The sequence below is a fragment of the Gopherus evgoodei genome, chromosome 1 (genome assembly GCF_007399415.2).
Source record: "Gopherus evgoodei ecotype Sinaloan lineage chromosome 1, rGopEvg1_v1.p, whole genome shotgun sequence".
In the NCBI taxonomy this organism is placed as follows: domain Eukaryota; kingdom Metazoa; phylum Chordata; order Testudines; family Testudinidae; genus Gopherus; species Gopherus evgoodei.
This window is the reverse complement of record NC_044322.1, coordinates 248,358,713-248,373,964: the sequence shown is the minus strand read 5'-3', so window position 1 is coordinate 248,373,964 and position 15,252 is coordinate 248,358,713. Positions and strand designations below refer to the sequence as shown.

The window sequence follows — 15,252 nt, the reverse complement described above, 5'->3', positions numbered from 1 at the left end:
AGTCCCCAACCCTAACCACTAAATCATAATCCAAAGGAGGCAGATGTTGAGCCTGTGAACCTTAACAGTTTCTTTATATACCCCATGGTAGTTAGTTCCAATAAATAGTAATAACACTTTTCTTCAGCATCTTCCATCCAAAGAATAGAAAGACCTTTCCAAGCAATAACCAATTATTCCTACCACCACCTCTGAAAAGCAGATCCATATTCTTTCCTTTTTGCACACAACGTTTATAGCACAGCTGGGAATAGGCTCCAGATCTCCTGATTCCCTCTCATGTGTCTGGGTCACAAGACTATTCTTCAACTCATTATTGCAATAAATACTGTAAGAATGGTGACTTGTTAAAGGTAAGCAGTTAGAAGCCTACTTTATATTAAGAACAAAACTTATTCTTTAGCACAGTTAGTTTTAACTCAGATATTTATTTGAAATTTGTATATATTTTTGCAACACTTAAAAAGTTACTGTTTAAATGACAGATTCAGTATCCATTAAGCAAGGCTTACCATAAATAGCCTTTGCACTTGCTTTCGAACTTTGTTCCCTCTCTGCTTGAGCAAACGTTGGCGAACCATATCCACTAGAAGAAAAGGTGTGTGGTTAGTCTATTGGTATCTTTTGCTGAAAGAATCTGAGCTTTGTAAACATTTTCAAATACATATACCACATATGTATACAACAGTACTTCCTGCAGGGGCAATAAGAATGAACACCCCACCTCATGTACATACACAACTACACATGAGCTACTTAGACTGTAAGCTCTTGGGGGCAAGGATCATCTTTTTGTTCTGTGCTGGTACAGTGCCTAGCACAACGGGGTCCTGGTCCGTGACTGGAGCTCCTAGGTACTACCACAACACAAATAATAAAATAGATTCATAATTTCATAGATTTGAAGGCCAAAAAGGACCACTTTGATCAGATAGTCTGTCTTCCTGCGTTACACAGGTCATAGAACTTCCCCCAAACAATTTCTGTTTGCACTAGAGCACATCTTTCAGAAAAACCATGATAAATACCAGATTTTTTTTTTATTTTGGTGGGATTTTACCTTTTCTTCTATGCTTAACTTACTACTGCTTCTGTCTTATAAAAGAGATGGGGGGGAGGAGGGAGGAGAATATCTGACTGCCCAAGGCTAAAAGGAAAGGGCAAGCAATGTCCTCACTATATAAAAACAAGAACGAATTATATGTGGCCTCAATTTAAAGAAGGAACAACATTGGAAGTATTGATAATGTAAATTCCATCTCCATAGAAACATAGGCTGTCTTGTCCTATCTTAGATAAGACTATGCTAGTGGTATATCACGTCTTATACTCTGCAATATTCTATGTCTCAGAAAAAGGCAGCTGGCAGCCAATAACCATCAACCAATAACACAGAACATTAATGGTACAGTACTGCCATAGGGAAAAATTATTTTCTGACCCATGTAAAGATCAGTTTAGGCTTTGAAAAATGAGATTAACTAACGCTTGGGTTCAGCATCGACCTAACCATTTCACTTTCCAGACAAAGTAGTATGATAGCTTTAAGAAAATAAATATCTTATTGCCACTATGACGTATCTCCATATTGCAGATAGCCTGAAAAGATTATTCAAGAACACAGATTTAAAATTATAATCACCAATACTAATCGAAAAATGATATAGATAGATGTCATTTGTCACTTCGATTACGTAGTACAGAAACTGAAACTTCCCTTTCAGAAACTCGGCATTCTTTTCAGGAGACAAATTAAAAAAAAACTTTTCAAGATTTTGATTACTACTACTCTTAACATCTGAAACTTAAATACAAAGAAAAAAATATAAAACTTTTTTTCGGGGTGTGCAGGTGGCAGGTAACAGAGTAAGGGAAGAGACTTACTTTATTTGAGAAGAGTAATTTCCATATACACTAGGAGAGGTATTTGAAATATGTCCGTTCATTCTGGTCTTCACTCGCTCAGGGGAACAATCTAGAGAAGAAAAAACAACATATGAAACTAATGTATTGTACAATACATAGGTTTGTTATAGATGTAAAAAACACGTGGAAAAATATGGTATATTTCAAATTAGGGAGGAAAAGGAACCAATAAGTTAGATTATTATTTGCAGTGGCAGAGCACCTTGGGCTGCCAGTCACGGACCAGGACCCCTTTGTGCTAGGCACTGTCCACGCATAGAACAGTGTAGGTAAATTAGCAGCCTTTATTTTGATTTAATATTCTTTTGTAAAGACTTCTCAAATAAAGGAAAGTAGTTGACAAAAACAGTGATATTTAAACTTAAAGATTCTACTACTCATTCTAAAAGGCTAACAGGCTTAGTCAATATACCTCATTTCAAACCAAAAAAAAACTGAATTGATTTTTTTAAGTTAATAGCTATGTTGTTCTACTTATAAAATGTATCAGCTAAATAGCTACATTGCTTCTACTTAGAATTAAAGAATATCATCATCTAAGGAGACGTTTAAAAACTGTGGGTTTTAAAATCCTTTGGAGGGAACATTCTGAAAGTTTAAATTTAAAGGGAGTTAGGTAAAACACAGTGGTTTGTGTCTGAGATAATTCTAAGCAGTATGCCTACACTGGCTGGAAGGCTGTAGACCCCTTTAATTTGGGTATGCCTTCACTAGCTTGGCAGCGCTTTAACTTGGCTGTGTAGTCGCGGCACCGGTGTTGGACGAGAGCTCTCCCAGGGCTGTAAAAAACCCACCCCCATGAGGGGCGTAGCTCCCAACTCTGGTGCACTGTCTACACTGGCGCCTTACAGCATTGAAACTTGCAGCACTCGGGGGGGGGGGGGGGGTGTTCTTTCACATCCTTGAGTGAGAACATTTCAGCACCGTTAAGTGGCAGTGTAAACAAGAACTTAAATGTATCCTTTCAAGTAAAAACAGACTAAAATAACACTGGATTTCATGATCCTATAAAGACAGAGAAATCATCATACAAAGTATTAAGAAGAATATTCTACCATTTACACATGGAGGATTTATATTAATTCGAAAACTTTCAATGTATCAATGGATAGGTGGGAAAAACAGACCTCTTGATCTTCGGGAAATAGCCAAAACAAGTACTGATTATGCAAATGCTACTAAAAGGGAACAGACAGCTACTTAGGAATATGGGAATTGCCATACCAATACTGAACATATGGCTCCATCTATATCAGTATCTTGTATTTGAAAGTTAATGTTTTAGAAGAAGGCAAAAACCCATTCCCACAGTAAGCATAATTTGCTTTACTGTACCATATGGAAAATTACTTCCAAGTACGCCTTGCAATCAGATTATACCTTGAAGCACTAAGGATTGCTAATCCTTATTTTTTTATATAGTTAGTGTAACTGCTCCTGATATTTTATTCAGACAAATGTCTAATCCTTTATTGACACTTCATATGAAATTTTCCTTAATATTCTGAAGCATTGAGTTCCGTAGATTAGTTATATATTACATAAAAAGAACTCGCTTCTATCCATTTTAGATTTGCTGCCTTTCATTTTTAATTGTTCTCTCCTTGTTTTATGAGGTAAAGGAAGCAACTGACTGACCTACACGACTCATTCGTTTGTATCTGCATAGCATCTTCCTATTACTCTTCTTTCTATGCAAAACAAATTTTATTTAGACCAAATTGGATCAAATTCTGATCTCAGCTACACCTGTGAAAACTCATTTCATTCAATGGATTGCATCAACTGGTCCTTACTCTTTTTAATCTCTCCCTATATGAAATCCCAATGTAACTGTAGCAACTTTCATCATCATTCTCAGATAATTTGCTGTCTCTGCTAGATCCTGTTTGAAATGAGGCTATCAAAGCTAAACACAGTATTGAACATTAGAACAGACCATTACATATAATCAGATAAAAGAAAAACAGTCTCTCTCTCATTTTCTCTGTATTTTGTCATATAGTTTAAAGTAAACACTGTTTTTCCTCTTTTAAAACCTTGAGCAGTGTTCCTCACTGAGATGTTCACATCTAGACCTTTTTCCTGTAAACGTACAATTCAGACCCCAACAATGTGTTTCACCGTTTTAAACAGTTCTTTCTAGAGTGCATTACCGTGCACCTGTCTATAATTAATTTTACTTGCTATATTGGAGTGTCATATAATTAATTGGTAATTAAAACCTTAAAGGATCTCAAAATCATCTCTATACTTGACTCAGTTAAGACACTGTGGGCTCTCAGCAAAATTTAGTACTATGCGATTTACTCTTTTTTTCCTCAGATCAACAAACAGACTGAACACTACTACATTTAGTACAGATCCCTAGGTCATGCTACTGTTAACCCCTTTCCACACTGGGAATTAGCCATTTATTCTTTCACACTGCTTCCCATTTCTTAGCCATTGGTCTGGCCCTTTCCTCTGTGTTTAAGTGTTCTATTTGCAATAAACTTTTAAAGGCTCCCCTCCAAACTCAATCTAAAGCAAGACCAATTCCTCATTTTGGGGATCTTTAGGTTCACTTAAAAAGTAATCTGTATAACATTGCAGTCCTCTGGGATATTGAGGATTGCATTTAATGAGAAATGGCTTAGTTTTACTAATTCAGCAACTATATTAATCTTCAGATTCTTCAGAGATTTCTGATGAACATTGCTTTATACTGATAACACTGGTCTACAATTCTTGAGAAGTCGTCTGCTTCAGAGATAAAATGTGATATTTATTATGTATTTTGATGTGCTGAATTCAAATATGACAATTAAAACAACTGATTGGCCACTGTTTCTAAGATATTTAAGTTTTTACATTTTATGTCTATGTATATTGTGTAGATAGTAGAGTTTTAATCAAAAATTGTAAACCTAGGTCTTTTCATGTGTTTATGGTTGCTTTACATGATAATATTTCACCTGTCCTGTTTATGTCACACTTTAAAAATCAGCAAAAGGGTTATAGAAATAAAATTTATTATGAAACAAAAAGGCAAAAAACTATTATGTACATAGTTCAGTCCTATTCAGTGTCTACTCGGCGCTTCTTGGCTTGTCTCTTGTATTCATTAAATGGAGCATCTCTTGTCACTGTCCAGCACTAGTCTGCAAGCATTGATGGGCTCCATTTGCCCTGATAGCCTGCCAGGAGATTCCACTGCTGTAGTCTGGAGCCCAACAGCTCTGCCTTACTCTTGGGTAGTTCCAAATCCCTGACAAGGTCATTCAGTTCACCTTGTGTTAGGAGGTGTGGTTCAGAGGAGGAGGATGGGAGAAAATGTGAGTCCTGTGACATTGATGGCTCAGGACCAGAAGTTTCATCCTCTTCCTCTTCCTCGTCTGACTCAAGTGAGAATGATTCTGGTGCATCAGGAACCAGCAGTCCTTCTCCGTGGGGTACTGGGCGTATAGCTGATGGAATGTTAGGATAATGCACAGTCCACTTTGTCTTCTTTGACACACCTTTCCCAACTGGAGGCATCGTGCAGAAGTAACAATTGCTGGTATGATCTGTTGGCTCTCTCCAAATCATTGGCACTGCAAAAGGCATAGATTTCCTTTTCCTGTTCAACCACTGGCCAAGATTTCTTGCACAAGTGTTGCAGCATATGTGTGGGGCCCACCTCTTGTCCTGATCTCCAATTTTGCAGCCAAAAGAAAGGGGATAGGCTTTCTTAACCAGAGTGGTTATACTATGCTTTTGTGATGCAAAAGTCACTTCGCCACAAACATAGCAGAAGTTATCTGCACTGTTCACACAAGTACGAGGCATCTCTGCTCACTTTGGCTAAACAGAAATGTGTCCCTTTGCAAAATCTAACACTGACAAATAAGAGAGCACCACACTGTATGATTTCTAGAGCTGATCTAGGGCAATTTGTTCAGCAGAGTGATGTAAGCTTCGTTATGATTGCATCATCCATGACTTCTAGGAATAACATGATGCAATTCATATCATGTATGACGCAATACCAGCTTCAGATTGCAGCATTCATTGTTTTGCCTAAAAAGCAAGTACTATCCAAACCCAGTCATAGAATTATTCATAGATCCAGTCAAAGATGTATTTTAGTCATTTCTGGTTTAAATTGAGATCCCTTCTCTTTATAACTCACTTAACCTCCGCCATTCCCAAGTCAAGGGTTGTATATATACTGACCCAATAGCATATCTCGAAAACTAGAGCCAATCAACAATTTTAAGCATCATTTTCGCTCTCAGTGACCCAGAATTAGTAAAGTTGGACTACATTTATTTCAGAAGCATTTTCGCTGTAGAGCAGTGTAACCTCTACTTACTAAAATGAGGGGGAAGAATGAATATTTTCAGTAAAAGCAAAATCATATATAAGGACTACTATAAGGACACTATAAATTTAGCATCACAGATGACAAATGAAGTCAAAGCTTGAACAGGAGTAATTGCTTTAACACATTTACAACAAAAACAGAGCAGATTAAGTTAGTACAGATGAAAATAAACATTTTGGCTAAACATTTGTCTAACTTGCCTACTGTTTAAACTTTTAAAAACTTTATATTTAAACAAATTTAAAACTGAATGGTGGTGAAAAATCTAGTCAGAACTGATCCTCTGAAAGCCATTACTAACCCAGAATTTTCAGTTAGATGTACCACTAGGAAAAATATTGAAGAAAATGACTTTTTTTTTAAATGTTCCTCAATTACTGGATTTTAAACAATTTGCAAGATTACAAATACCACAAGTTATTCAGTAGTTTTGAATGAGAGGTGATTACTAGTTACACATTATTTTATCTTCCCTTTGCAACTTTCTGATATTAAAACTTCATATGCTTTTGAAATTAAATGGAGAATACTTTGGAAACCATCATTATAAATATGTACTAAAGACCCATTTCACTCCTTCAACCAAGATAGTTCAGGAGCTAAACCAAAACAAAGCTAAACCACTTAGGAGTATGTTTTATCTGACACATAAAAAACACCTCAACCTTAATATAATGCTACCCAATATAACATGAATTTGGATATAATGTGGTAAAGCTGCACTGGCGGGGGGGAGGCGGCGGTGGCACTGGGTTGAGTACTTTGGTGGAGCAAAGCAAGTTTGATATACCACAGTTTCACCTATAACAGTAAGATTTTTTTGGATCCCGAGGACAGAGTTATATTGAGGTAGAGGTGTAGTACCAAAAAGTTGCTATTGATTACCAAAACTATATTTTTTTAATTTACTTTTTAAGCTCAATGTTCTAAAATAACATAGTAAATTTGATAAACATTTTTTAAAAGAAAAATCTAGTGGTTTTAAAAATAGTTTTTAAAAACAACACTTATTTCAGAGTACCTGCAAAATGCAGAGAGGAAATTTTTTTAAAAATGCAGCATATAAGCACTAAACACTTTACTATAACAAGTAGTGCATTAGCTTGTTAATATTCACTCATGAAGTTGTCTCAGCTATTTTTTTTTTAAATTCTAAATGCTCGTTCAGTCTCTGAAAACTAGTTCTATAGTAAGTCAAGTAGTAAACATTAAGCCACTGAGATCCCAGAATCTAATAATAGCTCTACTTCCTGTTTAATTTTTCCTCTCACCTCAGCTCAACAGGTCTCACTCAAATAAGTTGGTGTTACTGACTTTAGATAATTTAAAGATAAACATCCTTAAAAAACAACTGTGATCCCTGCTTCTAAAGAGATTTTAAATAATAGCAATTTACTTATGAAAGCATCTTCTTTTTTTGTATTTTTATTTCTGTTTGAAGGAATTATTTCATTTTCCTACCCCTTTGAGAAAGGTGCATTGCAAGGAATAAAATACTAACTAGAAGTCAAGTGACACTATAGTTTTAAAAACAGAAAATTAATACAATTTTAATATAAATAAACAAAATGTTACCTCGAACAGAGTTTTCTACTCTGACAAGGGAAAAGTGGCAGAGTCTGCATGAAGTCCATTGGGGACTTGGCTTTTGTTATCAGTTTCACATGGAAGGCACCCAGATAGTACAGCAATGGGCAGCAGTATAAAAACTGTTACACACAGTTTGTCTCCCATTTAATTATTGTAGATAGAGGTGTGATTTTTAACTGAAAAACAGAGTACAACTGTAGCATGGAAAAAACTCTACCAGTACAGAAGTGCCTTACACTGGCATAGTTTATTCTGCCAACTTTACAGGAATAAGCCCACACCATCTAATTGCATTTGAACAGGCTGGGGGAGGATGTTGTACCGCTTTCACCACACCGGTATAGTGAAAGCACTACAATGTGTGCAATGTAAACAATGAAAGACAGATAGATACATGGATAGATGTTTTGCCAACCATAATGAAATTATGATGCCATTTGATTTGCTATATATACAGGCTAGATATTGTATGACCATCATATGACATCAAAGAGTTTTATGTAGTAACTAAGTCCATGAACTTACCATAAAATCAAGGTCATAAAGGGCATTGATCTTTTTCAAAATGTAGTTACAGTGGGCGTCAGATTCAAGAGACAGAGTTCTCTTCTACTCGCTATGTGACCACGAACGAATCACTTAGCCTCATTATGCTCCATCAGTAACCTGAGAGTAATACTCATCCCTCTTTATGAAGTGTCTTGAGATCTGCCGATGAGAATGGCTTTATAAGTGCAATGTAATAGTATTAATATCAAGAATACTTCACCCTAGTAGTAATTAAAAGGGAGAAGAAAAAGCAAAGATATTATAGGAAGACAGATAATGGGAAACATTAAGGGTATGTCTACAATACCTGCCGGATCAGTGGGTAGTGATCGATCTATTGGGAATCGATTTATCGTGTCTAGTGTAGATGTGATAAATCAAACCCCAATTGCTCTGCCATCGACTCCTGTACTCTACTGCAGCGAGAGGTGGAAGCGGAGTTGACAGGGGAGCGGCGGCAGTCGACCCCGCGCTGTGAGGACTCGAGATAAGTTGATCTATGATACATCAACTTCAGCTACGCTATCCTCATATCTCAAGTCGCCCCCAGTGTAGACTAGGCCTAAGTGCAGTCACCCAAAATCTGCACCAAGCTGAAAGGGAACTATGTGTTGAGCACAGGACATCTGCCAACTAAAGAATATTTTACTCAAGGTGTTTGGATCAATGTTGTCTAATTAGCAACAGAAAAATTCAAGATGGAGACTGTAGAGTTTTCAATTGAGGAGGAAAGAGTAACACACTAAATAATTCAACTTCAGATTTCTTAGTGGTACTAGGGTTATGGGCAGCTGCTGCACTCTAAACAGATTAAAGCCTCCCCACAGAGATCATTGTTAAGAAAGAAAAAAGGTCATGCTTGCAAGATAATGCTAGCTAAAACAAATATTTCAGAAATGGTCTGCCTTTGATCTGCTAGTCTGGAAAAAGAAATTCTCCAGCTGTACGATTATTAAAAAAAAGTCTCTAACAATTAGAGAATGAATATCTTGAGAATGGCCAATCATCGAGACTCTAAGTCATAGGACAGCTATGAAATGTCATTGAATATCTTGGAGAAAATTACCTCTGGTGACATCATATGGCATAATGATCTTCAGGAGCATAAACACTGCCAAATTAAGTGCAAGAGTGTAATAAGAAAAGCCAAAGAGGAGTTTGAAGAACAGCTAGCCAAAAACTCCAAAGGTAATAACAAAATGTTTTTTAAGTACATCAGAAGCAAGAAGCCTGCTAAACACAAGTTGGGCCCGTTGACGATCAAAATACAAAAGGAGCGCTTAAAGACAATAAAGTCATTGTGGAGAAACTAAATGGATTCTTTGCTTCAGTCTTCACAGCTGAGGATGTTAGGGAGATTCCCAAACCTGAGCTAGCTTTTGTAGGTGACAAATCTGAGGAACTGTCACAGATGGAAGCGTCACTAGAGGAGGTTTTGGAATTAATTGATAAACTCAACATTAACAAGTCACCAGGACCAGATGGAATTCACCCAAGAGTTCTAAAAGAACTCAAATGTGAAGTTGCGGAACTATTAACCAAGGTTTGTAACCTGTCCTTTAAATCGGCTTCGGTACCCAATGACTAGAAGTTAGCTAATGTAACGCCAATATTTACAAAGGGCTCTAGAGGTGATCCCGGCAATTACAAACCGATAAGTTTAACGTTGGTACCGGGCAAATTAGTCGAAACAATAGTAAAGAATAAAGTTGTCAGACACATAGAAAAACAAACTGTTGAGCAATAGTCAACATGGTTTCTGTAAAGGGAAATCGTATCTTACTAATCTATTAGATTTCTTTGAAGGGGTCAACAAACATGTGGACAAGGGGGATCCAGTGGACATAGTGTACTTAGATTTCCAGAAAGCCTTTGACAAGGTCCCTCACCAAAAGCTCTTACATAAATTAAGCTGTTGTGGGATAAAAGGCAAGGTCCTTTCATGGATTGAGAACTGGTTAAAAGACAGTGAACCAAGGGTAGGAATAAATGGTAAATTCTCAGAATGGAGAGAGGTAACTAATGGTGTTCCCCAAGGGTCAGTCCTAGGACCAATCCTATTCAATTTATTCACAAATGATCTGGAGAAAGGGGTAAACAGTGACGTGGCAAAATTTGCAGATGATACTGAACTACTCAAGATAGCTAAGATCTCACAAAACTAAGTGATTGGGCAACAAAATGGCAAATGAAATTTAATGTGGATAAATGCAAAGTAATGCATATTGGAAAAAATAACCCCAACTAAACATAAAACATGATGGAGGCTAATTTAGCTACAACGAGTAAGGAAAAAGATCTTGGAGTCATCGTGAATAATTCTCTGAAGATATCCATGCAGTGTGCAGAGGCTGTCAAAAAAGCAAACAGGATGTTAGGAATAATTAAAAAAGGGATAGAGAATAAGACTGAGAATATATTATTGCCCTTATATAAATCCATGGTATGCCCACATCTTGAATACTGTGTACAGATGTGGTCTCCTCACCTCAAAAAGGATATTCTAGCACTAGAAAAGGCTCAGAAAAGGGCAACTAAAATGATTAGGGGTTTGGAGAGGTTCCCATATGAGGAAAGATTAAAAAGGTTAGGCCTCTTCAGTTTGGAAAAGAGGATACTAAGGGGGGGGACATGATAGAGGTATATAAAATCATGAGTGATATTGAGAAAGTGGATAAGGAAAAAGTTATTTACTTATTCCCATAATACAAGAACTAGAGGTCACCAAATGAAATTAATAGGCAGCAGGTTTAAAACAAATAAAATGAAGTTCTTCTTCACGCACCACATAGTCAACTTGTGGAACTCCTTACCTGAGGAGGTTGTGAAGGCTAGGACTATAATAGTGTTTAAAAGAGAACTAGATAAATTCATGGTGGTGGAAGTCCATAAATGGTTATTAGCCAAGATGGGTAAAGAATGGTGTCCCTAGCCTCTGTTTGTCAGAGGATGGAGATGGATGGCAGGAGAGTGATCACTTGATCATTGCCTGTTAGGTTCACTCCCTCTGGGGCACCTGGCATTGGCCACTGTCGGTAGACAGATACTGGGCTAGATGGACCTTTGGTCTGACCCAGTACGGCTATTCTTATGTTAAGTGGCACATAGTGTAGAAAAGGTTTGCATCAGGTCGCTAAGTCACATATAGAGAATTTACAGTGCAAGATAGTTAGACATGCCCAAGAGAAAAATCCTAGTGCCTCATTATGAAATAAATTATCCATGTCTGATAAATCCTATATTACTATTATTAAATGATTTATACACTTGTTTTATTTGTTAAGTTAAAACATGGCTTCATAAATGAACACACACACTGCAAAGCCATTGAAAATTAATATTGTCAGAACAATCCAGGGTTCTGTATGCTTTTCATCTTAACCAAATTCGCCCGTGTTACTCTTCCCTGCCCCCCTGCCCCAACCACTCTTGATTTTCTATTAAGTCTCCACATCAGCAAAACACCCCTATTAATCAAAGGACATGATTAAATTTAACATATGCTAATTCCTGTTGACTTAGGCGCTTTGATGAATAAAAATAAGCTTAAGAACATGCTTATGTATTTTACAGAACTGGAGTCTAAATACTATGTTGACACTACATTAGAACTATGTTAGTAACACCCTTATTCAGAGCATGACTTCTTCCCAAAGGGCCTAATGTTGAAAGCTGCTGAGTGCTCTCAACTCTCACTGAAGCTCGACAACCTCCAGAAAAGGACACTGTGAAAAGTTCAATTTTTTAAAAAAGCCTTAGTATACTTAGTTTGTGGGTTAAGGTAAGTGCTTCCGTTTTTCTGCGATAATTCATCCAGGCAGTGAAAATGTATCTTGAAATACATAATGCTGGTATTTACCCTTTACAAAGGACTTTTCTGCTACTAGCAAGGATCAATGACTGAACACAAAAAGTAGGGCAGCAACATGGCTTCTTAAAGTCATCACCGATCAAAAGCCAATTCCTCATTCTCGTTACTTTTCTTTTCTCTTCTCTCATCCGCAATTATTTCCAGCACTCCCAAACAATCAAGGGAGCCTTGCTCTTTTGCTGATTTTCTCTTTGCTGGTTATAAATACATAGTTATTTCTATACTCCTCAGATATGTCACTATGATGTTACCGTCACAGTAAAAAGCTGTGCAGCCATCAACTGTTGCAAAGTCCAAAAATAAACACAAAAGGCATACATTCTGAATTAAATACTCCCATCCAACAACATTGGATTGATAAAAAGCAACAGCTTATCAACATTGCTGAGGTTTTCCAAACAGCGACAGGGGAAGGTTACAGAGTGTGTGTGGGAGCAGGGAGAGAGGAGGCTAAGAACGGGTGAGACAGTGATAATGTATTTCTTGAACAGTAGATACTCAATAACAAAAAACACAAACTCGATGTCAGCACATACCCCAAAAGACGAGGATTCTTCCACAGCCTGATAGTTGGCAGAGTGCAATCATGATACCAAAAATAAAAACCAGTACAATAGTACAATGCAACATTTATGTGAGTAGCACACCAAAAACTCTTGTATCATTGTCAAAGAGAGCCATTCATATTTTTTCCTTTCAGATGGGTTTAAAATCTTAGAGAATAAAGCAAAATAAGATTAATCTGTTACAGCATAACTAACCATGGATTCAATAAAACTGTATTTAGTGTCTCTAATATTGTTTTTGCTGATTTTATCATAGCATTTTTGTACCAAACTTCTGGAATTTTTGTTTAAACTAACTTGCTACATTGTACGTCCCCTCTTATTTTTCCTAGTCTCTTTAATTTTCCCTTCCATATATGGTTCTTTCCCCCCCTACATCCCAGGGCATGTCCAGACTACCTACCAGATCAGCGGGCAGTGATCAATCTAACGGGGATCGATATATCGCATCTCATTTAGACGTGATATATCGATCCCCGAACATGCTCCCGTTGACTCCAGAACTCCACCAGGGTCAGCGGCAGATGCGGAGTCGATGGGGAAGCCGTGGCCATCGATTCCATGTCGTGAGGATGTGAGGTAAGTCAAAATAAGATACATCGACTTCAGCTACACTATTCCCATAGCTGAAGTTGTGTATCTTACATTGAACCCCGCCCCCAAGTGTAGACCAGGCCCCACAGTCACTCCCTCTCACTAATTTTTTTCCCCACACTTTTTTAAATGCCCCTCCCCCTCGCCCACGCAAAAAATCCCACCCCAACAAAAACAATTGTCCTTTCACGTCTCTAACCTATTCTCCTTTATGCTGCTACATCTTTCCACCTTCATTTGTTTCTTTTCAATATCTTCCTACTTTCACTACTCTCTTTTCTATTGTTGAATGGACTCCAACATCTGTCAGGTGACATGACTGTCTGGGAACTCTACCTGCTAGTGTTACAGGTTATAGCTAAGACCACTGTCAATGAAAGTTCACAGGAAAAATTATTTTCTCTTTTTTCCATTTGTTTCCTTTGTGCTTTTGAAAACACTTTGCATAGGCATTTTCAGTTTCCTCTACTTTTGCGTATCTTTCACGGTCTACACACACAAATGTTTATTTTATGTTTTTGAGTGTAGAAATTCTATAAAAAACACTGCAGAGTCTACTCCTGAGGGAATTCTGCTCCAAAAAATAAAAAATTCTTCGCCAAAAAAATTAAAAATTGTGTGCTCAATATTTTAAAATTCTGCAAATGTTATTTGTCAATAAATAAATGTGGCTCTAGCATGGCAGTGGGGAGCACAGGTCACTGGCTGCATTGAGGTGGGATATCACCCTGAAGCTCCCAGCTTTCCTGGTACAGGAACTTGGCAGTGAGGCTGCACCTGACCCTGGCACAGTGCAAGGGCTGGTCCTGCCCCAGAAATACCCTGGGCCCCTGCCCCTCTGTGCCAGGTGCACCAGGTCTGGGTGGGCAGGCTCAGTCCAGCAGGATCCAAGTGTGGAGGGGCTTAGTTTGTGGGGATCCAGATATGGTGAGAGAAGTTTCTGTGTGGGGCAATCTGGGTGCGGACGCCTCAGGAGGAGATCTGGATGTACAGGGGCTCGTTGGGGTGTTCTGGGTGCTGGGACAATGGGACTCTGCAGGGGATGCAGGTGAAGGTGGTTGGGGCTCAGCAGGGGGTGTCTGGGTGTTGGGGTCCAGGTGCTGGGGAAGTGGGGCTTAATGGGAGAGGGTGCAGTTGGTTGGGGATCAATGGGGTGGGAGGCTTGTGGGGGGGCTTATCAAAGGGGTCCAGGTATAGGGGCTAGAGCTTGTCAGGGTGATGGTTTGATGGGCCTACTTAATGGGGGAGCCCCAAATTGCAGCTGAGGGGACATCATATGCTAGGCTCCTGCTTCCCCTTATGATTCCCCTATCCCCTTTTTTCCTCCATCCCCCTTCCCTCATTCCCTTCCCCATCCTCTCACCCCCCGTCCCTCCCCCCCCAACCCTCTTACCAAGCCCCACTGTGGGCACTCACTGTTGCACAGAAAACAGGAAGGCTCCCAGCACACAGAAGGGGAGAACAACTGGCACTAGGACCCAGAAGGCAATGGTCAGGCAGCCTCCTTCTGCTGGGCAGATTTGAGCTTGCAGAAATTGGGGGGTGGGGGGACAGTGGTACATAAACCCATGTGCCCCCTCATGCCTCATCTCTGTTTGTGGGGGGTGAAATCCTAACTGCACCCATGGTCCTTTTTCACCCACCATCACCACTCCGCGCACAGTTTCCCTTTGCTACCCTACCATTTTCTGCAAGGAAGCACAGGAATTCTGTGAGGGGGCCCATTTTCTGCAGGCAGCAATCATGCAGAATCTTCCCAGGAGTAAGAATCATACAGTAAGTAGTCTAAATAATCCTCTCTCAGAAGA

General features: G+C 38.6%; 1 protein-coding gene across 11 annotated transcripts in view; it reads right to left on the bottom strand.

Moving 5' to 3' along the window:
• EPS8 (epidermal growth factor receptor pathway substrate 8) overlaps positions 1–15,252 on the bottom strand; it is a 227,864-nt gene that overhangs the window by 88,244 nt on the left and 124,368 nt on the right. For 9 of the 11 annotated variants that reach the window (XM_030542160.1, XM_030542186.1, XM_030542177.1 and 6 more), the window contains 2 exons: positions 1,885–1,975; positions 513–586 (listed from right to left, as the gene is read on the bottom strand). In XM_030542160.1, coding sequence (XP_030398020.1) covers positions 513–586; positions 1,885–1,975 — 165 coding nt within the window. Of the gene's footprint in view, positions 1–512; positions 587–1,884; positions 1,976–8,389; positions 8,573–15,252 lie in introns of all 11 variants that reach the window. The other 2 variants (XM_030542206.1, XM_030542216.1) reach the window with 1 other exon arrangement.